Source organism: Triturus cristatus, chromosome 2_2 (assembly GCF_964204655.1).
Source record: "Triturus cristatus chromosome 2_2, aTriCri1.1, whole genome shotgun sequence".
In the NCBI taxonomy this organism is placed as follows: domain Eukaryota; kingdom Metazoa; phylum Chordata; class Amphibia; order Caudata; family Salamandridae; genus Triturus; species Triturus cristatus.
The window spans coordinates 872,121,147-872,144,578 of record NC_140582.1 but is presented as its reverse complement, the minus strand read 5'-3'; the positions used below and the strand labels follow the sequence as shown (position 1 = coordinate 872,144,578).

Below are 23,432 nucleotides of genomic sequence, written 5' to 3'. Positions count from 1 at the left end.
CTGTAAAACACAAACATGTTGCTTTAGTTCTCTAGGAAGCTAAATAGTTTCCTCATCCGTTACCCTTCTCTCTGCAAACGTATATACTTTCTACTGTAGCATATTCCCCATTTGTGTATGGCCTCTCCACTTTAGACAATACAGATCAAGTTATTTCGAGCAGGGCAAAACCACAGGACATTCAATGCCTGATCCTATGCAAAAATATAAACTAAATGTATTGGTCACCCTTCTCAGTTGACACATCAGAACTTCTTCTGAAGTAATTATGAATACAACGTCTGATCTCTGGTGGGCCAGTGCTCATTGGAAACCCAGTAACATAGGTGGGAGTTAAAGGAACCAGAACAAAGGTGTGTCACTTTCAAATTTTTTTACCCTGGCAAAACAGAGCAGGAAGTGGATTTATGTCTATTTTTCTTAGTTTTCTCTTTTTTGTTCATATATCACGGATGTGAGTGGAAAACTAAAAAATTCAAAGGTTGAGATGCAGGCACAAGGGACTGTTCTAGGGAATGGGGAACTAGAATCACTTCAACTGTAATGCAGATAACATCAGTCATAGAACATGTGGTCCATACATATCACACAATCACACCACTCGCACTTAGTATGAAGGGAAGGACCATCGTTATGTGCAAATGAGCCCATGTTCCCTAAGGGGTTTCATAGGCTTTCACACAAGGGATCTTGGCTTGAGGGCCTGCGCCCTTACACAGTTAAGCAAGATCCTAACTATTTCATCAGAAGAATATCCAATGGCTTAGCCTGTGTGGACCGTGCTGTCAGGCTTTAGAATATCAACCTACATGCAGCTTATTTACTGCATGCTTAAACCAAGCCTGATGCCCTGTTGAAACTCTACTTGCTGACCCTGCTGCTGCTCTTGTCATTGCTGCATTGAAGCCTCAAATTAGTCCATGGAATCCAGAATGTAAACATAAAGTACTAAGCAATCCAATGAGCCCCCTCGCCAGAGACAGGAAAAGGAGTGCCCGAGATCCATCTATCTGCTAGTATAGGTAAATGGTGACTTCTACTGTTGGGCATCCCCATCGCTGTGCTTTGATTGCTGCTGTGGGCTCCTCTTGTTTCTCTGTGGACAGTACCCAGAAGCCTCCCTCTTGCATTAGATTCACAATGTAGCTGGGTGTTAGAAGAAGCGTCCATAAGTCACATTTGGGGTTTACTTTTGTTTCGTTTTCCCTGAAGGTCAGGAGTCTCTCTCCCCATCTCCAGTAATGATCTCTCCATCCTAGATTCTGAGTTGTTGATCTGGTTGAAGTAGTAGAAAACTTTTTTAAACACACATTAATACCATTTGTCTTAAAGTAAAAGTACAAGTATATTTATTAACTATTGTCAGGTCGAAAGGGAGGTTTATACTGCGCATAGATTCTGCAATGACATTTTTAAAAGCCTACTTAAGTGGATGGCTCAATCAGTGCAGCAGGCCCACTAATAGCATTGAATTTACAGCCCTGGGTACATGTAGTGCCACTGTACTATGGACTTTTTTTTATTTTTATTTTTTTATAATTTTTTATTGAAAATCTTGTGTCAGAAATACAATGAATACTACCATAAGTTGGCACACAGAGAAAAAATATAAATTGGCAAGCAGAAAGAAAAAATACAGAATTACATGAAGAAAATAATTTACACAATACGGAAATCAATCATTACACAAAGTAAAGATTCCAAATTCTATCAAACTTCATAATCCCGCCTATTCGCTGTGCATATCGCATTTCAGACTTTCTAACATTCCTAATTTTTTGCAGCCAGGCACTAAAGAGAGGGACATGAACTGACTTCCAGTTCTGCAGGACTAATGACCTTGCAACTGCCATTGCAATAAATAATAGTTTAACCCTCTGTTCTGTCAAACCAAGATCGGAATCGTAACCATACAATATTAATTTAACATTATAAGTAATCAAAATCCCACAATACTTTTGCAAATATTCGAATATCTCGTTCCAAAAAGGCATTATTTTAACACAGTTAGCTATAGTGTGGGACCAGTTTGCAGGAGTATATTGCTGGCATCTAAAACAGGTGGCGGTAGTATTGGGAAACATTTTAGCAATGGCAGCAGGGGTACGGTACAGAAGCCATTTACTGAAAAACAGCATTCTTCTCCAATTAGATCCTCGAAGAACACTGAAATTAAGTTTATTTATCATTTTCCAAGTATTAATAGTAAGTACATGATTCTCCTGTTCTTGCCATTTTTTCATTGCTTTTTGGCTAAGATCCTCCGCAGTATATTCTGCTAGAACACGTTTCCATACCCCTGGCTTCCTCGTCCTACAAGTCGTAAACAAATCGTCCCATAGTTGAGTGGAGGAACCAATGCTAATTGGTTCAACTTGTACCAACGTTTTAAAAATAAAAGCATATGAACCAAGTAACATAAAGTTCCCAGGAATAATAAGCTGCATCTCTCCAGGTAACAACCATGTCCCTTCCCTCAAGAAATCTAACAAAGAGTGAAATCCCAAAAGTGCCCATTGTAGTACAGTGTCAACTCCAATTTTTATTCCTAAAAAAAGGAGAGCATTCCTTAAGGGAGTTCTAAGATTAAATTGCGGGAGAGAATATCTTTTAAGAAAGACATCCTGACGCTTAAAAAACCAAAGCATCGTCTTATAACGAGTAAGTTTCGGTAATTTAGAAATATGTAACGGAGAAGGAATCTGAACCTCATGACAAATTCTATTAATAAAGAAATTAATAAACACAGTTGGGGTCTGCATTCCGGATTTAAACCGCTCTAAATATTGGGCAAAATATGCGCTATAGTAATCTTTAATATTGGGTACGGCTAAACCTCCCAATTCTGTATCGGCGTAAAGGATCCGCATTGCGATCCTGGGACTTTTTTTTGCCCATATAAACCCTGTGAATAGTGATTGTACTTTTGAGAAAAAACTACTGGGCAAAAAACAGGGGATGGCAGAAAATAAGATATTAAATAGCGGAAGAATAGACATTTTTATAAGTGCCACTCGCCCTAGGATAGAAAATGGCAACGATTCCCATCTCTTAAATAAAGATTGAACCTTGCGTAGAAGAGGATCAAAATTTAACATAACTAAATCGGAAACCAAAACAGAGTACATAACTCCTAAATACCTCTTCGGTCTAGGATTAATACAACCGGATAAATCAGTGTGTAGCTCAACCTCACCCCCACCACAGACTAGTATTTCAGTTTTTTTTTTATTAATTCGATAACCACCCAGATGTTCGAATTCCTCAAAAAGCTGAAGAACGGCAGTTTGAGATTGAATATCCGACTTAATCAGTAATAAAATATCGTCGGCATATAGTTTGATTTTTGCCATGGAGGGAATAGGAGGAGAGATATTTACGGATTCCCGAATAGCTGTGGCTAATGGTTCAATAAAAAAAGCAAAAAGAATAGGGGACAAGGGGCAGCCTTGCCTAGTGCCCCGCTGAACCGATACTTTACCAACCATAACTGAATTAATGATTATATTGGCTTTGGCACCCGTGTACAAATTTTGAATCAAGCTAATAATCTGTGGAGGAATTCCAAAGTGATTTAAAATAACAAATAAAGTTGTCCATACCACTAAGTCAAAAGCTTTTTCCGCGTCTAATAATAAAATTAAAGCGGAAATTTTATTTGTCTGAAAATAATCTAAAGCCTCAACGAGAAAATGTGTATTTGTGGCTAATTGTCGACCTGCCACAAAGCCATTCTGATCCGGGTGAATAAGATCCTTAGCAATATGATTAAAACGTATTGATAATAATTTGGTAAGGATCTTATAATCAGTGTTAAGTAATGTAATAGGCCTATATGAATTGGGATCTTTGGGATCTTTGCCTTTTTTTAGGAAAACTCACAACTGTGCCCTCCCCAAAAGAATCTGGAACTTGCCCACCCATTAACATATAATTAACTAATTGTAGCAGCAAATCCGAAAAGGCGCAGAAGAAAACCTTAAAAAATTCAGCGGGGAGGCCATCCGGACCGCAGGCCTTACCAATTGGGAGGTTCTTTACCACTAATTCCAGCTCTGACTTTGAAAATAAACTCCTCATAGCTACACTATCAGCCTGAGATAGAGAAGGCATATCATATCTTGCTAAGAAATTTAAAAGCCTAGAATGGTCTATTTCCTGATGATGGCTATATATCTGTTTATAGTGAGAAAGCATTATAGTACCAATAACATCAGACTGTGATGTGTCTAACAGAGTGATAGGAGACTTCAAAGTACGAATTGAATTTGCAGCGGCTTGCTCCTTAGCCTGCCAAGCAAGGAGTTTGCCAGAAAAAATACTCTCCTCATAACTCCTTTGAGATTGTATAAGGAATTGCTGTTCACTCTGTGTAGCAAAAAGCGTACTTAATTCACGTTTGGCCTCGTTTAATTTTTTTTGCGCAAGACTAGAGAAATTAGATTGTCGAAGCTGAGTCAGGGAACAGATTCTTTGATAGAGTAAGGTCCTAGTCTGTTTAATAGTACGCCATTCTTCTGCGTCTTTGGCGATAATAATACCACGAACAAAGGCTTTTAGTGAGTCCCAGATAATATGTAATGGGGCCGTGTGTGAATTACGAGCAATGAAGTCAACAATTTCGGATTTTAAAAAGGAAACCCAATTGCTATCTTGTAGGTACATTTTATTAAATATCCATCTCTTAGGGGACTTAATTTCTTCCCCTACTTTAAACTCAATTACCAACATTGCGTGGTCTGAAAAGCCATTATGCAAAAATTTCTGATATGAAAATTCTAATGAATTAGAGGCCAAAAAAAAATCAATACGAGAGGAGGATCTATGTCTTCCCGACCAATAAGTAAATTCTTGTTTATGAGGAAATTTTAATCGCCATGGGTCACACAGATCAAGTAATGCAGAGTGCTTCATAATGGACCTTAATGACTTTGGTTTGGATTGTTTCTTCAAAAGACCCGTGGAATCAAGTTTTATATCGATAAGGATATTAAAATCCCCGCCTATAACTATATCTCCTCTGACCAATAGTAATGATTGAAATAACTCCTCGTAAATGGTGGCACTATCTTCCACAGGGGCATAATAACTAACAAAGGTAATTGGCCTATTCCTGTTTTTAATTACACAAGTAGCCCAACACCACCGCCCTGCTCCTCCATCTTCAAACTGAATAATTTCTGCATCTAAATTACGATTAATAAACAGCGCGACTCCCCTTTGAGATTGTTGAGCACATGAAAACCCACGATATGAAGACCAATTTTTAAACATTGAAAAAGAGTTAATTTTCTCCACAGAAATATGGGTTTCTTGCAGCATCACAACTGCTGGGCGCTCTGTTTTAATCCAGAGCTCAATAGTACGCATTTTTTTTTTATTATTCAATCCATTGACATTGAAAGAGACAACTCTAACCCCTCCAATAGACATTAATTGTTAAGAATAACTTCTTGCCAACAAAATTTTGCATCGTGAACCACAAGATTTTCATTTTTCCATTTTTACCCCGCATCCCCCTCCACCCAAGTGCTCTTCCCTCTACCCAAGTGCTCCCCCCCCTAACCCTAGTCCCGTGGCCCTGTACTACCCCTGTATCTCCCTCCCACGCTGGCCACATGGCACTAACCCCTCTCATAAGAGCGCCTTGGTAGTGCGCCCCGAATCCCATGACCCCCGAGTTCCCACCTGCACCCCCCACCCCCTAATTAAAATATACGAGTACCCATCTAGACAAATCAAAACATATTCCAACTTTAGCCTAACCCTGAGCCAGCTTATCAAGCATCTCCCGAGCCTCATCAACATCTGTAAACAAATAGAATTTGCCCTTGATCAAAACTTTTAACTTTGATTGCTGTGCAATCGATGCTTGAGCTCCTTTGTCCTTAAATAACTGAAGAATCTTTACAAAGTCCTTTCTCCGTCTAGCAGCAGCAGCCGACATATCGGAAAAAATCCGGCACTTAGTGGTAGGATTAACCTGGAATTGTCTTTGCTTAAAGGCCTGGGATAGGATTATTTCTTTAACCCGAACATCGGCAAAGTTAACAATGATAGTCCGAGGAAACGGAGAGTTAGGGAATGGACGAGCTGGTACTCGATGCGCCCTGGTAATTGTTAAGTCTCCCTTAAACTCAGGGATGACCTCTTGAGAAAAAAAGGAAGTGATCCATTTTGTCATGTCCGATCCCTCGATATTTTCAGGTACACCTACTATTCGAAGGTTTGACCTTCTATTATAATTCTCTAACTCATCCAGTTTAGATTCGAAGGCCTTTGAAAATTTAGAACCAATGATGATCTCTTTCTGTGCGGTGATAAGATTGTCCTCCACCCTAGAAATTCTAGTCTCAGACTCTTGCAGGCGATTAGAAAATGAAGCCATAGAGTCTTCAATTTTGTCCAGACGCTTACAAATCACCTCCGTTTCCATCTTTTGCATTTGCTTCATCTCTCTAATTTCTTGCAGGATTAGATTCAGCATGTCCTTAACTGAGATCTGAAAGTCCCCAGCAGTTTCAGTATCCATCCCCATAATCGGACTCTGAGACAAAGTCACCTCACTGGAAATAATCGAGGAAGTACTTGGACCAGCAGTTGAAGCGAGACTTTCAATGGGAGGGGTAACTATTGAAGAAGAGAGGTTTAAGGAAGTTGGAACACCTGAAGATACTGCCCGAGTACCAGCTGTATTATTAAGGTCGTATCTTGCTGCTTTTCGCTCAAACAACGGGAATTGTTTAGAAGCCTTGGAAACGAAGACTGATGTGGCCTCTTTGGATAGCTGTGAATCGAGTGAGGCCGCAGGATTAAGGCTCTGAGTTATCTCAGGTGATTTAGCTGCTGAACCTAATAGAGCCACGGCTATTCCCCCCACTGGTGACTCAATTATCTCCTTTGCCGCACTAACAGTAGACTTACAAGGACTCTGATGAATAACCTGGGTCGGGCTGCCGCCTGAGAGACCATCCTCACCTTCTCCAGAGCTCTCAGAATTTTCAAGAGAGGAGATTTCTCTCTCCGCGGCTGACCCAGCCCGCTTGGCTCTTTCGGAATTCTCTTTTAATTGTTGGCATTGTATTTTGGCCTTGGCCGTCAATTGCTTACCCATTATTAAGACTGGTAGCAGCGAAATAACTTTGCACCGGTGAGTATGAGTAGCAGCAGTAGCAGCAGTACGACAGTTGTAATAGAAGCGAAATCCAGCCCATCAAAAAGTACTGAGACCGAGAATCTAACCCACACAGCGGCTGCAGTACAAAATATAAAAGTGCAGCAGCGGGGCAGACAACTCTAGCAGCGTGGACTAACACCTCACTCTGTCCAACTGTCCAACTGTATTAAGATGGGCATAGAAAGTCAGTAGTCGACCAATTGAATTACTGCTGCAACAAACTCCACATTTCCATTGCCAAATCCATCAAAAATGAAAACTGGAACTGGAGCTTGCAGTTTTGACATACCTCGCACACTTTAACTGCTATCAGTGGCTATCAGCGGCAAAAAAAAAGTTTACACCAGTCTTCCCAAGCAGAAATACAATGTAGCCAAAGACCGGCCGCAGCAGCGGAGGCAGCAGAAGTCTCTTACCGAGTTAATGAAGAATTACTGCAACAGTAGCTTAACTCCAAGAAGTGTGGACCTCGGCGTTTATTAATAGAGGCAGCTCACCGTGCTGACGTGAGGATAAACTGTGAAGCTTCTCGGGAAATCAGCGAAGATACAGCCTTGCAGCCGTGCGATGAAAAACTCAGCCCAGCAACTCAGCCCGGCACATAACACCGCTGTGGATCACGTCTCTCCCAGAGGATTCAGTCAGACAGCTTTGCCCCGGTCCAGCGCCAATTATCGTTGTCCCGGTATCCCGTTATTCCGCTGCTATTCCGCTGCTAATCTCTGCAGTCGGACTCCGAAAGAAGCGCAAAGACAAGGCAAAGAGAGAACGGCATACTTGTGGCACGGAGCAGCAAACGCCGAGCGGCCGCCATCGACCGCGAGCTCGCAGAGGGGGGAGGGGCAACAGCAGGGTTCTCAGGTGCTACGTGGAGGCGTGGAACTCCACCGTAGCGGGACAGCAGATGAACAGTTGATCTACTATGGACTTACAAGTAAATTAAATGTGCGAATTGGGTTTGAACCAAAGTTACCATGTTGTTGAGAGTGAGCGTGCTCACTTTAGCGCTGACTAGCAGTGGTAAAGTGCACAGAGTCCTATGGCTAACAAAAACTAGATCAGCAGTATTGAAGGGGTAAGGCCAAACAGTGGGGGAGTACCACCCTAAGGCTGACAGGTCTAACAAACACCATTGAATAGCATTTTCTTCAAATTGTGCCTTACTACAATTCATTTTTTTAACGTACCAAGGTGCAAGGGATTTTCGTTTAAAAAATAATCTCAAAGTTATTTTTATGTGCATTTGTTATGTTATATTTTTTAATTTCAGGCTAATATTGCACTGTGGTGTATATGCTAAATAATTTGTCTTCTTTTTTTTAGTTTCATTGTTCTGCGTCTTTCTTCAGCCATGGACAGTGCACACCTTCTTCAATTTATTAAATTGCTCGAAGATGCTACTCAGAGCACTATGGTGAATATGGTGTTGTACAGAAAAATAGAGAATGTAAATAAAGCAATAGTTGAAGTGATTCCCAGCAAAGAGCTGAATTTGGAGATTCTCAGCTTGCGAGAAGAAGGATACTCTGGACCCCCTGAACCATCTGAGAAGATAGCACTGCGAGAAGGAGAACAGATTATTTTCAACTTCAGAGGGAACATATGTGCTTCAGGTAAAGTATGAATTTCATTAAAGTGCAAAGATAAAAAAATAAATAGAAGAAAACAATACATGCTGCAGGGAGAATCTTAAGGCCAGGTATGTGAGAGCAGAGCAGCCCCTGCAAAATACAAGGTTGCCAGTTGCTGATTACTAAATATACTTGTCTAATATAGTGTGGGGGTGAGGCAGCACACTCCTGGAATTGTGGCAAAAGTTCTCCATTCAATTCTAATAAATGTAGATTATAATCTAAATGCCCATCTGCAATCTAAAATAAGTTGCTTCGTAGTGGTTTACTTCCTTGTATGTCGGAAAATTCTCCCTTGGTGTATTTATTATTGACTGTTAGTATTGCCTACCTTAGTGGTTCCAATTTCTTTTCTAAAATAATAAGGATTGTTGGTGTAGATATGAAGCTTGCATTTTCCTCATTAGTCTTTATGCCATGAGCTTCACAAAAAATTGAAAATGTGGCATGAGCTATAGTATCCATTTCAAAATTTAGTAACAAGTTAGAGATACAAACATGAAGCAGATTTTCAAAAACATATATCTGTGGCACAAGCAATAATACACTGACATACTTTACCGCAGAGGTTTAAGTGCTGGGCTATTTCATCTGCCTTTCAACTTTTTCCTATTTCATCTCAAACCTCATCTTCTGTATTTTTCACCACTCTTATCAATCTCTCCCGGCACCTCATTCTTCATTTGAAGTTTTGTCATAAAGTATTTGTATTTTATGAATATCAAGACGTAACTGTGAACTCTCTCTAATGGCTTGTGGCTTGTAAATGCTTTTGTATCTTGTATGGATTTCACAAAAATGTTTCAATAGTCTGATTGATGGCTGCGCCCGTTAAACTATAAAGTTGGCGGTAGAGTCACAAATCACCCTAAAACCATTTATGCTGACTGAATATGCAAAGAGTAACTTGAAAGCAAATGCCATGCAGCCGCATTTGATAAGACAAACTGCGTTTCCCGGTGCCATTGTGTCATCACTCGTTTTCCCTTTGGCTTTGCTTTCAGAATTCTATCTGTGCCTTTTAACTTACATACTGACTATCTCCTGATAATACCCGTTAGCCCAATAGCCATTATGCGTTCAGATCCCACTTCCTTTCTCTCCCTTTTATTCAAGAGTACGGCAGAAAATATTTCCGTGCAAAAACTGGAACAGAATGCTGATGTATGGAAGGGAAAATGTAAAAGCAATTAATGAAATATCAAGAAAGACAATTATGTTAAAATTTACAGACAATATAGCAACTGTAGTATCTAAAACAAAACAAAGAAATTAAACGGAGGCAATGTATCTCATGAACAAGTATGAGAGGGGAAGGTGAACTTGTCACACATGCGTTACAAACTAATGGTTACCAGCAGTATATGAATTCAAAGGCAGACCTAAAAAAAAAGTTCCTATCGTATAACATTTCTTCTAGCATACTTTAGGAAACTAGATGTAGTTAGCTCATTGAACAAATGATACAGCTGCAATCAGTAAAATCATAATGGAATGAAATAGAAATAGACTTTGATTTCAGTACTAAACTTGCATCATCTTTGAGTCCGAAATATAATTTGTGTGCAAGGGTTGATTGCCGCAACCATTTGCTCTGCATCAAGGAGATAATCTTGGTCAAATTGAGCCGCACTTCCTATCCTACAGTTTCAAGCTACCACACTCTGGTAACAGCCCAACTAAGATGCAGGTAGTAGCATAAATTACAAGCTACCGGACAAGTATAACATAACAGCTAAAAAAGCGATATGCAGAGAGGCACAAGATGGACTCTAATCCACAATAACTACACATTCTTTATCTGCAAGAAATGAGTCAGTCCTTTTTTCCCTTCTTTTGAACATATTTAAGTGAGGGACATATGGCTGTGGTGATTAGTCAGCTTGCAGTACACTGTTAAGATTTTAAAGTTGCTCTTCCTGCTTCCATTGATGGCCTAACATTAACTAAATTCCCACTAATTGGTGATTTGAACCTACAGCTGAATAATCTTCATTAGTCTCCTTGTGCATTTGTGATATCATACTAAATGCAAAGGATCCAACTAATAAAAAGGGCCTTCCCTTTGCAAAGTCTTCAAGTGTGATATCATCCCTTCAGATTAACTTGATCTCGAGCTTGAAGATTTAATTTCCAATAATGGGGGCTGCCTGCAATCTCAGAGTTGTACTCCTAAAAGATACTGTATGGCACATAGAGAGTCTGTCACCTTTGAAGACAAAGGGCTGTTAGTGGTATTGAAGGGGAGTGATCTCGTGTGTATTGAGCTGATGCACCCTTCATTAGAGCCAGTAGATGTTTAGTGGTGTTCCATTGTTAGAGAGAATTCTTACTGGACCAGGCTCATGAGATTACTCTAGCGGGGCATATTGTTGTTACTTGGACAAATGACTAGCTGCCCTATCACATTTTGGGGTCCTGTATGAGTGTTAGAGAAAACGATCCTCTTGATTGTGGTAACATTGTCAACTCAGTAAAAATCAAAAAATTACTAACACTTTTGATCACACCCTTGGAAAGAGTGGTGATGGATACCAAGGCCACAAGAGTTCTCAAGAGAATGTATTTATCCTCATGTAAGAAATACAATCTACCCAAGAGAATTTGCTTTTGGACACTCCACCTCAAGACACTCCACCTCAAGACTGTTAACCATTTGTCGGCCTCTCTATGCGTGGGCATGGTAAATATGATACACCCTGCTCTCCAGACACAGCCTTGGTTAACCTGTTGCATCTGAACACAAATGTAATTGTCCTAATCTGATTGAAAGTTATGAGAGGTATACATTTTATAATTTTCTCTGTCCCGGAGCATTTAAGGGTATATATGTGTTTTGGAAACAATCACACAAAGTATTAAGATAAGCCTTCCATTGGCATTTCTGCCATCAGTCTACAGTAAGGAGCTGAAGGGGCAGAGAACAGGTCATCCCCACCCAACGCACTGTATACAAAAGGACCTGTTCACAATGTGAACGATTACTTCATACATTGCATTTCTGCCATCACCAGCTTCTATGGATTCCTGAACAATAGCAGCAATAAGTGTGTAGAGTTTTCTCAGGTATCCAAGCAACTTGAAGGATATTGTCACCCTAATTTCAGAATTTGCCTTATATTCACTGCAAATTCTATTGGCACGTTGGCTACATGAATTGCGTTTTGCCTTTGCTAATCTATATTGTCTTCTTGCAATGGGCATTATATGAGTTGTGTAACTTCCCTGACCACAAGTCAAATCTAACAGAAATGAGTTCACATACCTTTCCTGGGAAAGTAGGAGTGTGATAAAAAATCGACACCTTAGGGTTGGTTCTAAGGTACATATCAGTTGCTTTTTAACCTGTCTTCATTAAACATTCTCTCTTCATCACCTGACCCTAAATTAGACCTGGGTGGTAAATTTCTCTGCTCGTGGAATTTGCGGAATATTGGTAATTTCGCGTTCCGTGGAGAACGGGGAAGTGCTGAAAATTCTGCGATCCGCGGCTTCGCAGAATTTTTTGCTTGTTCGCGCTTTCAAAATGCGTGTTCGCAAGATATTTCCCCGCGAGCACGTAAACAGCATTTGCGAATAGGAAAAAGGCATCGTGAACAGGCAGAACAAGCAATACGCGTGTTCGCTGAACTCTGCGTGCCCATGGAGATTTTTTACCGTTTCGCAGAGTTTTGCGTAGCGCAACTAGGCAAATTCTGCACACCCTACCCTAAACCCAAAACCATAATTAATTTGCGGAAAGAGAAATAACTGCTTCACATGCTAGAGGAAACAAACGGGCACTACCTGAACGTTTTCCCTGAAAGGATTGGTCCCAGGCCACAAAAATACTCCAGGGGAACATTGGAATATCTGGTCTGCTATCCTGTGAAATCCATGACAGAACTTACTTTCTGAGCCATGCTGCACCTAAAGGCTAAATGGGACCTTGACAGTGTACCTGCAGGCCACAGGAAGATGTTATGCTACGTTGTAGGACTAGAAGAACTGTAGGCCAGGTGTATGAACACTACCAAGACCTAAAATTCATTCAGCAGCTGATCAATTGCTGACTTACTCAAAAAGCTTCCTGGACAAGATATTTTGGTTGTTGGCTCGTAGTGATAAAATGACTGGACCCAAAATAATGGTGCAAAAAGGCAACTTATTTGAACTTCTTCATTGATCTGAAAACCCCAAAGCTATTCCTCTGAATTTTTCATGTCAATGGATTGAAAATTCACTATAGGATGTGGAAGAAGGCGAGGCTCTCTCCATCCTGCTGTTGTGTTCTGTACGGAGCAGTTTGGCTCATAGAAATGATTGACTAAGTCAAACAGCTGACATCAGAACAACAAAGGGACTGTTGGAAGCTTGTTCAACAGTTCTTCGACTTATTGTCCCTGTCTCCAGTAATATAACATAGCTGTGTGCATGATAATAACAGTGGATGCAGCATTGTAGTGAAAAATAAGGATGGCTAGATGTCAAACAAGGTAAGGAAATGCACCAGAGGTGAAGTAGATTAAAAGTTAGATCTGTGGATGATTAAGCTATAGTGAAATCATTGTTCTGAGGAGAGTACTGGGAGTGCTGCAATTAGGCCCAATGCGAGCCTGTGGGTGGATGAAACGTCTACCTACTCCCTAATCAATGGGGTAAAAGTTTGCAGGGGCGACCGACCCACTTTTGCAGCACAGCACTTCCGTGTGTTTTACTGTAAATTATATCACACAGTCTCCTTCTCTAGCTAAAACCAAGATGACAGAAATATTGTTCCACTGTGCAGAGCTTCTAGTGCCCACCCACACTTAAAAGATACAGTTTTGTACCTTATTCTAGGGCCTTATAGGTAAATTAAACATGCCAAATCAGGAGTGTAACTATTTCCAGTTTTGACATCATATAGGGGTCAGAGAACATGCACTGAGGCCTGGTTAGAAAGGTCCTAGTGTGCAGAGTCAAAAAACAACATCAGTCCAGAAAAAATATAGATGGCCATACAAAAAAATGCATTTTCCTACAACATTTAAGATTCCAGGATGTTGCTGGAGGTGGGATCATCAATGGTGTTGAAGACAGCAGAAGAATCAAAAGGAAGTGGTCATTTTTGTCTGAGAAGAGAGGGGATAGACGAGTGATGGGCAGTGATCAGCTGGTATCTGTCAAGGCCATCAGGCTATAGAAGGAATCTCTTTCAACTAATAAGCTCTGGTGGTCATGAGAGTTTCTATGAAGACATTATGGGTAATGGAGCATTGAAATTGGTGTGCCTAGGCAGAGGACGTCTCCAGTGAGTTTGATGAAGAAAGATGTAAATATGTTGTCTTTCTTGGAAGTACCTTGGAGAGACTTGAGGCTGATGGTGCGGTCTAAGAGGGAATGCATGTGGAAGGTTGACCATTGTGAGATGTTGCATGATGGGGAGTAAATTGGAGGATAGCCAGTGTGTTGTCAAATTTTCTGTATATTTTCATTGAAAAAGTAGTTACTAGCATTGCATTTGTCTGTGGGCTGTGTGATTTGTGCTTCTATCAACGGGGTTAATATCTTGAAGAGCGTTCTGCTTCTGTTGGCTATGTTACTGATATCACTGTAAAGAATTTGGGTTTGGTTTTAGCTGATGTTGTGAACTGTCTGCACATTGCATAAAGGGAGATCTGCTTTTCATTCAATTCCTTTCCTGTCCAGTTGTGGTGCACTTGTTGTTGATAAGGTCTCTTGCGCACCAGTGTGAAGATGGTTCTGGTTTGCAATTGCTTATTTTCATTGGTGCATTGAAATATGATCTCTAGGTATTTGTTGAAGTTGTTGAGAATGTTGTTGGCTTTTGAGGCCAGAGTGATGATGGGGCGAGTTATACATTTGAGCTGTAGGCTGCCTATGGAGAGGTCCTTGAAGGATTGGAAGGTCAGTTCTTGATTCTGTTTGCATTCCTGGGTTAGTTGGACATGGAGCAGTGTAGTCGGGATGGCCAGATCATGGCCAGAGTTCTTTGGTCTTTAGTACACATGAGCTTAGTTTCACTTTCTCGCTGAAAAAGCAAAGTCAGATGTCTGCATACATTCCTCCACATGGCAGGGACAATTATCCACTTTCCTCTTTTACCAATCCGTTAATCTGGTGCCATTTTCATACATATGATAGATTATATTGCAACTATATATAGTCACTGATAAAGGAGGATTCTAAAGGCACAGCAGTGGCCATGTAAATAAATCTGGGAAAGAATAGCCAGATCATATCTGATGTGCGTAGTTTGACAGGATTGACGTGGACCATTGCAACACAATATTCTCCAAACCAAACATGGTCTCCAGATGATGCAGAAGGATGCCATGGGCTCCTGTATCAGGTTCTGAGACAGGTAGTAAACATTCAAGGTGCAAAACTGTCTCTTCTCATTTAAATGAGTTATAGATTGTTGGACAGATCTGTCAGTCACCCTAATAGTTGCCTGAAGCCTTGGACATTCTATGAACGCACCATGTACATTACCAAGAAGGTGAATTGGGAAGAAGAAGCAGCATATTGTTGAGGAAAAGCCTTTTAAAAATATACTTCAAACCTATTAATGGATTGGACAAATGACTGTAAATTAACTCCTGATGTATTAGCTGTCTAGTGTAAAAAATGCCCTATCACAGATACATGCAGGGAATTAAAATGCATGGCAAGGAAGACATCCAGATAGAATGAACGAGGGGCATGGTGCTCTTCCATTGTTTTAAAAACCAATTTCAGCCATGTTGATAGCCTTTAACTTTCAGGGAATCCCGAGAGGCAGTAACCGGAAGATGGAAATCACATAATTATTCATGAACGGCATTCAGATACGTGGCCTGAGATCAAAACCCTTTGGGCCAGATTTATGACCCCCCAATTTGCGACTCGCAAATTGTGTCACATTTGCAACTCACAATTTGTGCCCCGCACATTGGCATGTACAACAGTGTCTCAGACACTGTTTGTGATACCTATTGGAGTCACAAATTGCATGCCTCATTAATATTAATGATGCAGGCGCAATTTGCGACCCCATTAGGAATGGCTAGCACTCACAGGGATGGTGGCCTGCTGGGGTCATCAGACCACCATGTCTGTGACTGCTTTTAAATAAAGCAGTTTACTTTTGTAAATACAGCCTGTTTTCCTTAAAGTAAAAGGGGATGCATTAAAAAAAAAGTCAAATGAAACTTTTCAGTTTCATTTTTTAAGGGCAGGCAGTGGTCCCTGGGACCACTGCCTGCCCTTAAAAATAAAAAATTGATGCATTGACAAAGGGGAAGGGGTCTCCTAGGGACCCCTTACCATTTGTGAATGGTGTACCACCTACTTGAAGTAGTTGGTAAATTGCGAGTGCCTTGCTACCGCAATTGCGGTTGCAAAACATTCATACATACAAATGCGATTAGGAAGGGATGCCCTTGGCACGCCCCTTCATAAGAGCGAGTTCCAAACCTTAGTTTGCGAATCGGTCAAATTTACTGATTCACAAAATGAGGTTTGTACATGGCCATGCCCAAAATTGCGGTCGCAAACAGGCCATTTGCCCATTTGAGACTGCAATATAGGGTCCCTAAGAGTGGATGCTTCCGGTCGCAGATGCTTAAAGAAAACTTTTTCAGACACCAAAGTGCATTTGCCCCCTATTACTTCATTAGTAGTGGGTGGTTTAACAGAACTACTCGAAGGAGAGAATATTTTTAGGTGAGTGTTGTGTGTACATTGCTGTTTCACTGGATGGCACCTTGATTCATTCACAAAACTTGCCAAATACACTGATGCTCTTCACACCTGAAGTGAATATTACAAAAACTGGGAAGTGAAAAATCGGCATACACGGTTTTTACACCTAGTGCCTAGTTAGAGCTGGAGGTATATTGAAATCATCTGATTGAGGCATTCACGTTTATTTTCCGCTAGCTCTTATTAGGTTCTTACTAGGTGATAAAATATTGTTCATAATTTGCACGATAACGTGTAATAATTAATTGCACCTTATTCCGTTTTATTGATAAGATGCTATTGTCAATGTTACAGTTGTTTGCACCTATTTTTATACATTTGATGCAAATTGAACTACATGTTGTGGTAAGATTTATTGTAAAGGAAAAATTACACAAACATGTATGCATGCTTGATCTATCATTTTATATCAGTTGTGAAAAAGTGAAAAATTGGTCCTGAATTCTGATGCAAACAAGAAGAAAAAATATTTTTCCACGAGGTATTTCCTCACTATGCATGAAAAAAGAGTAACAGCTAGATTTTCATAGTTTTTACTTTATTACAAGTAATGCCTAGTGCAGTGTCAATTTTGTGCTTCTTGAAACAAATATGATCAATTGTGAGAACAAAGCTTCTAAACCTTATTTTCACTCTGTGATTTTATGTTACATTTAGGAAAGGGGGATGAATTGGGAAGACCATACAAGCTCACGTTTCATTCCCAGAGGAAGCAGCGATTGGAACTGAAGCTCACGGTAGTCGATGAATTTGGCAACTACTGCTCCCCTCATTACAAGGGAACTGCATTATTCTACAAACTAACCAAGGAGGAGGTAGCAAAAAACTACACGCACCCCATCTCCCCAGACGAGTATGAGCAACATCTGACACCAGTCTGCAAATTGCCATTGACTTTGCCTAAGGTAAGCGGTCAACATAGAATTCCATTTCAATATTTTTTAGTTGTCTCTGGCTAAATATATCACTACCATATATATCCCTACCATTATTTCCCATAAAATCTTCTTTAAAGGTGTTGGAAACTCAATGGGTCAAACATGTAGGTTAGGTGAGACACAGCACTGTAGTCTCCTATACACATATCCACAGGTTTTCTTTTCTCTACCAAAACTATTGTTCAGAAAAGAAATCATGGCCAGAGTATTAATGGGTCGCAAATTGCCCATTCGCAAGGGGGGTCTAAAAATCACCTGCTTAATACATATTATTAGGCAGGTCATTATCTGAGAGCACTGTGATTGGCTGCCAATGCAAGGAAAACAGCCTGGAAGTCCCAGCAGACCTCAAACCCAGCATTTGCTTTTCTAAACAAGAAACATTTCAAGTCAACCATGTTCCTTAAAGTAACCGGTGTTGCTTTTAATAGAAAAATGTCTTCCATTTGAGAGAACAATGGAGCAGCACTCACAAAGGGGAAGGTGGTGCATGTCCCTTCAGACACCTTTTCCCTTGTTAGTCAGTTACCACCTCCTTTGAGGTGCCATTAACTGATCAGTGGTTCACCACAATTGCAGCCACACACTACTGATCAATATTGAGATTCATAATGGGTTTAGTAAACTGAAATAAGCCGTTTTATAATTACAAACCATATGATTTTCTGAACCGCAGCATTTGCAATCTCAAAATGACTTTGTAAGGATGACCTATAATGAACAGACAGAATATATTTTAAAATGATAGAAATGTTGTATAATGCAATGATTTTAGCAAAACAAATCAACCATATTGTAAGTAGAGTCAAATGAGACCCTTTGGGTGATATGTGCGCTTAATAAATGGTCATATATAATGGTAATATATAAATGTACAAAACTGGTCACTGAGTATCCATTAGTGCTTTTGTTAAGGTGATGTTAGTTGACAGCTAACCTGAATGATCTTTCAACTAGCACTAGGTTTGTGTGATCCCTTGACATACACTGTGTGAATCACTTCAATTCTCTCTTTTGTTTTAGCCTATCTGAGTTCTATTTTCTATTCTAAATACATCATACATATTGGGGACAATTCACAGGACAAAAACACAAAAATAAAACTGTGGGTGGAGATTTACATCTTTGCTTGAAGATACATTTAAATGTTTTCTTCTCATAAACATTGTCAGAAAATAGCCCGCAAAATTCTTCATGACAACAGCCCAAGTGCTTAGCTCTACACCGAAAGCCATGTGTGAAAAAAAAGTATATTTGGAGAGCGACAGAAATGCCTAGACTTTATAATCCCCAGGATCTTCTGAACCTGGATAATGACTAGCCTGGTAGTTTAGCCTATCTGTACTCATTAGTGGTGCTTTACAGTGAGACTTTGCAAAATGAACCAGGCATTTCTTATTCAGAGACATTTCTTGACTTGGTATGACCAAACGCAGCTCTGAATTGCTTCATGTTTCTTGATTCATTGAGTGGAGCTGCAAAACAAGGTCAGGAATTTTAACACCAATGTAAAATCGATCCTTCTGTATGAAGCAGAAACTAGGAGGACAACAGTGACCACCACCATCAAAGTCATCAACTCCTGTCTGAGGAAAATCATCCAAATCCGCTGGCCAAGCACTATCATAAACAACGGCCTATGGCAGCAGACTTTCCATCTCTCTGCTAATGAACAAATCATGAAAAGATGCTGGGACTGTGTAGCATCCTACCCAGCCCGGGGCAGTCGCAAATGACTGCTCCACAAATGGAGAGTAGTTATACATGTCTTTATTCTTCAGTGTGTAAGCAAGATCTCAACATTCTAACCTACATTCACGTAATTACACTCCAACGCTTATGTCACAGGTCTATAGAGTCCATCAGGAACCAGAAGAATTCCAGCATTCTTTATTTACACAACACTCTGTTAAAAAAAATCTAAACTTTTTACAATAAATATATAGACAAATAAATAAATATTTACAAATACATATCAACTTATAACTCTTCAATTAGCCTTTGTGGCGCTTGGATCACATTTCCTGATCTGGTCATTGGAAACCGGGAGCTGGCAATTGAATTGTCAGTGATCTCCATAAGTGAGGTGGAAACAACAACAGTTGCAGGACCATTAGCTGTCTGACTGGACCCAGTCTCTATGGTGACATCGATGTTTGGTGAGTGATGAGCCACATGTCTGAAGTGAGAAGAATCTCAAGTAAGGGGCTTCCCAGGACGGTGGGCAGTCGTGATGGGTCCTTAGGTGTTTGTGTCAGTTAAGGGCTCACCTCAGAAAGGAGCATCAGATTTTCATTTTCTGGATTGTTAGAAGCACTACTTGATCTCCTTTCTTGAAAGTGATATCTTTCACATGACATGGCATCACTTGTCAGCATATATTTTCTTTTTTTGGTTGTGACCATTTTTTGTTTGTGTCCAGAATAGTTTGTACAAATGTCTTTCTCAGTCTTTGAAATGAGGTAACTTGGTCGTCATGGCTCTCCCAAACAATAAGGTTGCAGGGCTTTCCCCTGTAGTTAAGTGAGGGGTAGATCGGTAATCTTGAAGAGTGGTATTCAAAACATCCCTGAGATTGAGCTTCTCTTATGTAGCAAGCTGCACAGCTTTCTTTCGAGTACTCAAGAATTGTTCCATGGGGCCATTGGCTAGGGGCCAAAGACAAGTGCTTTTCTGATGCTTTACACTGAGATGGCTAAGAAGGTCTCTGAACTCTCAACTAGTGAAGAGTGGGCCATTGTCAGGTTTCAAGATCACAAGGATACCCCATGTTGCAAAGATGCCAACTAATCTTTCAATAATCTTTTCATGGGCGATGGATGAAAGATCTTCTACCAAGGGAAACCAGGAGTATTAAACGACAATGGCTATTAGATGTTGTCCATTCTCAAGAAGACCGAAGAAATCAACTGCAGTGCTCTCCCAAGCATAGTTAGGCATTTGTGACATGTTTGATGGGTGCTGAGTAATGTGTGATGAGAGACAGTTGCATAAGTGACAGGCCTTTAACTCTCTTTCAACCCTTCCAGTGAGATAAGGAAACCAGACTCTGTCTCAAAGAGCTCTCTTTGTTGCACTGTTCCTCGTTTCCCTCATGTGCTACCTCAATTACTTGTTGTCATAGACTCTATGGAATGACAATTTGTAAACCTTGCAAGACAAGGCCTTCCTGAGTTCCAGACAATTCATTTCTGATGTTATAAACAGGGGTCTCTATTTGGCAAGGGCTTGAACCTTTGTCCAAATAGGGACCCTTCTTCCTAGTCAGGATAAGGGATTTATACTCCTAAAATAACCCCTGCTCACCCCCTTGGTAGCTTGGCATGAGCAAGTCAGGCTTATCTTGGAGGCAGTGTATCAAGCATTTGCACATTACCAACAGTAATACAGTGTAAGCACTACAAAAGGACACCACACCAGTTTAGAAAAATATCCACTATGTGTATATATTTAAGACAAGACCAAAAACGGTAAAAATCCACAACACAATACTTAAAACTCTATCTTGAATCATCACAATATGCTTGAAAGATAGTTCCTTGATGTCGATAGCTCCCTCCGGGGCTATCACGGCATCGTGAGCAAACAAATCCAAACAGTTCTGGCAGACCGTGGCGTCGTGGGCCAGCTACGGTGTCAGGAAGACCCGTAAACAGTACCTTTTAGAAATGCAGGGCGTCGGCGACCTCTCGTTGAGCTTTCAAGAGCACGGCGTCCGCAGGTGTCGATTCCGGAGGTTGGTGTAGGAGTCGTCGGGGCCATCGAAGTCACACGCGTTGCAGATTGACCTCCTCTCTGTTGAAGTCAGGAGCGCTGGCGTCAGCAGGCATCGGGTGCTGCGGTGTGAAGTGCAGCGGTGTGGTGTCGGGTGCTCTCAGGTCACGGTGCAAGGAGCGGTTTGGTGGCGGCGTTAGATGGTGTCGGCAGTGAGACCAGGGTCGCTGTGCGAAGTAAATGTGGTGCTCGTCACAGTGCTGGCAGGTTGCGGTGCAAGCAGCAGCATTGTCTTTGCCGAAGAGCTGTTTTCAGTTGACGAACTGAAGTCGATGGCACCGGTGTCGGTAGGCCAAGGCTGCGTTGTGGGATGAGGGGGGTGCATCGTTTAACTTTACGAGCAGTACACTCGAACCACGGTGCAAGCAGCGCGGTCGATTTTGGCGTGGAGCGTCGTCGTCGGGGAGGCCAATGCGGCGTCATGAAGTGAGACGGTGCAGAGTGTGGTGCTCACAGGTCACGGTGCGAGCAGCGGCTCAGTGGCAGCAACAGCAAACGTCGTTGGTGAGACTAGGGTCGTGGGGCAGCGTTGCGGCAGTGCCCTCTGTGGTGCCTTCAGGACACAGAAATTTGCAGCGGCATCGTAGACGCTTCAGGTTGCTTTATCTTCTATTGTAGCACACAGCACACAGTCCCCAGTGCTGAGGGCAGAAGTGTTTAAAGTCTTTGTTGTGCCTGAGACTTCGTGAACAGGGGGAAAGCTCCACCTCAAGCTCTTGGAGAAACACACAAAAGTAGATTGCAGAAAGTTCAGTCCAGTCCTTTCACTGCCCAAGACAGATGCAGCCATGGCAGGCCAACACAGCAAAGCACACAGCGATGTGGTAGTTCCTCCGCACAGCTTCTCCAGCTATTCTTCTAAGCAGTCTTCTTGATCCAAAGGAGTTCTAAAGTTCAGGGGTCTGAGCCCCAATATTTATATCCCCAAATCCTTTGATCTCGTAGGCAGAGGGTGTCTCTGCCCAGCCAGAACCAGTTCTGCTCTCTCTGGTGTGGCTTCCTGGCATGAGGTGGAGACGGCATTGTCAGAGGCAGATTAGGCCCATTCAGGTGCAAGGAGATGTACCATTCGTAATCAACATTTGGCACTGGATTGACCTTGATATTCAAGGCTGCTTTAATGCGATTGAATGTCACTTCACCATTCTGTGGTATATTTTTTATGGCTTCTTTTGCACCTTCACCAGCCATGTGCTTCAGATACTTGATAATCTTTTTGTCATCTGTTTTACCGATTGCGTCTATAAAATCCTCAAAAGTCTCTGTCCAAGCAATCCATCTTTTGAGAATATTGTGATTCTTGGCAGTATCAAATGATGGTGGCGGTTTTATGAAAGCAGTAGCAGTATAACTATTGGTGGACAGAAGTGATCCCTCTAATGCTTCTTGGAGAACATCTCTAGAGCCTTGTGGAGTGTTGGCTTTAGGGTCAACCTTGACAGTAGGAGGAGCTTTGGCATCCCCTTTAGCATTATCACTTTCTATGACATATAGCATTAATTTGTGTAACAGTGTAGTACCTCTATTTGTGGCCTTTTCAATAGATTCTTGGCCACCAATGTGTAGATTTTCAATGATGCTTCCTTGTATGCAAAAACTTTACACAGGCGGTCGTTGCGCTGAGAGTCCACAAGTGCCAGCATTATTCTGCACTTCGACTGCGGCACATGTGGCACCCATGAGCACTTTGTTAAACTATGGCAAACTCTCTGGGAGAGTGCTGTCGATCTACGTGTTACTTATCCCCTACTCGTCGCTAGTTGTAGTATCCTACCCAGCCCCAGGAATGTGCCAATGACTATTCCACACACAAAGAATAGTTATATTCATCTTTATTCTTCAGCATGTAAGCAAGAACTCAACGTTATAGACCTGTATTCACTTCAATACTCCAGTGCTCATGTCAGGTCTACAGAGTTCATCAGGAACCAAAAGAGTTCCATTATTCTTTATTTAAACAATACTACAGGCTGGATAGGTCACACCCTCCACAAGTTTGCATCAAACACCACCAAGCAAGCCCTCTCCTGGAGCCTTCAAGGGAAAAGGAAGAATGGAAGGCCAATAAACACCTGGCATCAACGCCTTGAGCCTGACTTCAAGGAGAATTGAAAGAAAAGCCCAGGGCAGAAATGGCTGAAGAGTCCTGGTTGATGACTTATACCTTAGGAACGGTAGTAGGCA

The 23,432-nt window shown here is 41.2% G+C and overlaps 1 protein-coding gene across 1 annotated transcript in view; it reads left to right on the top strand.

The window, feature by feature from the left end:
• The window catches only part of DTHD1 (death domain containing 1), a 350,756-nt gene that overhangs the window by 193,969 nt on the left and 133,355 nt on the right, over positions 1 to 23,432 (top strand). The window contains exons 7-8 of the mRNA XM_085643317.1: positions 8,501 to 8,790; positions 17,194 to 17,441. Coding sequence (XP_085499443.1) covers positions 8,501 to 8,790; positions 17,194 to 17,441 — 538 coding nt within the window. The remainder of the gene's footprint in view (positions 1 to 8,500; positions 8,791 to 17,193; positions 17,442 to 23,432) is intronic.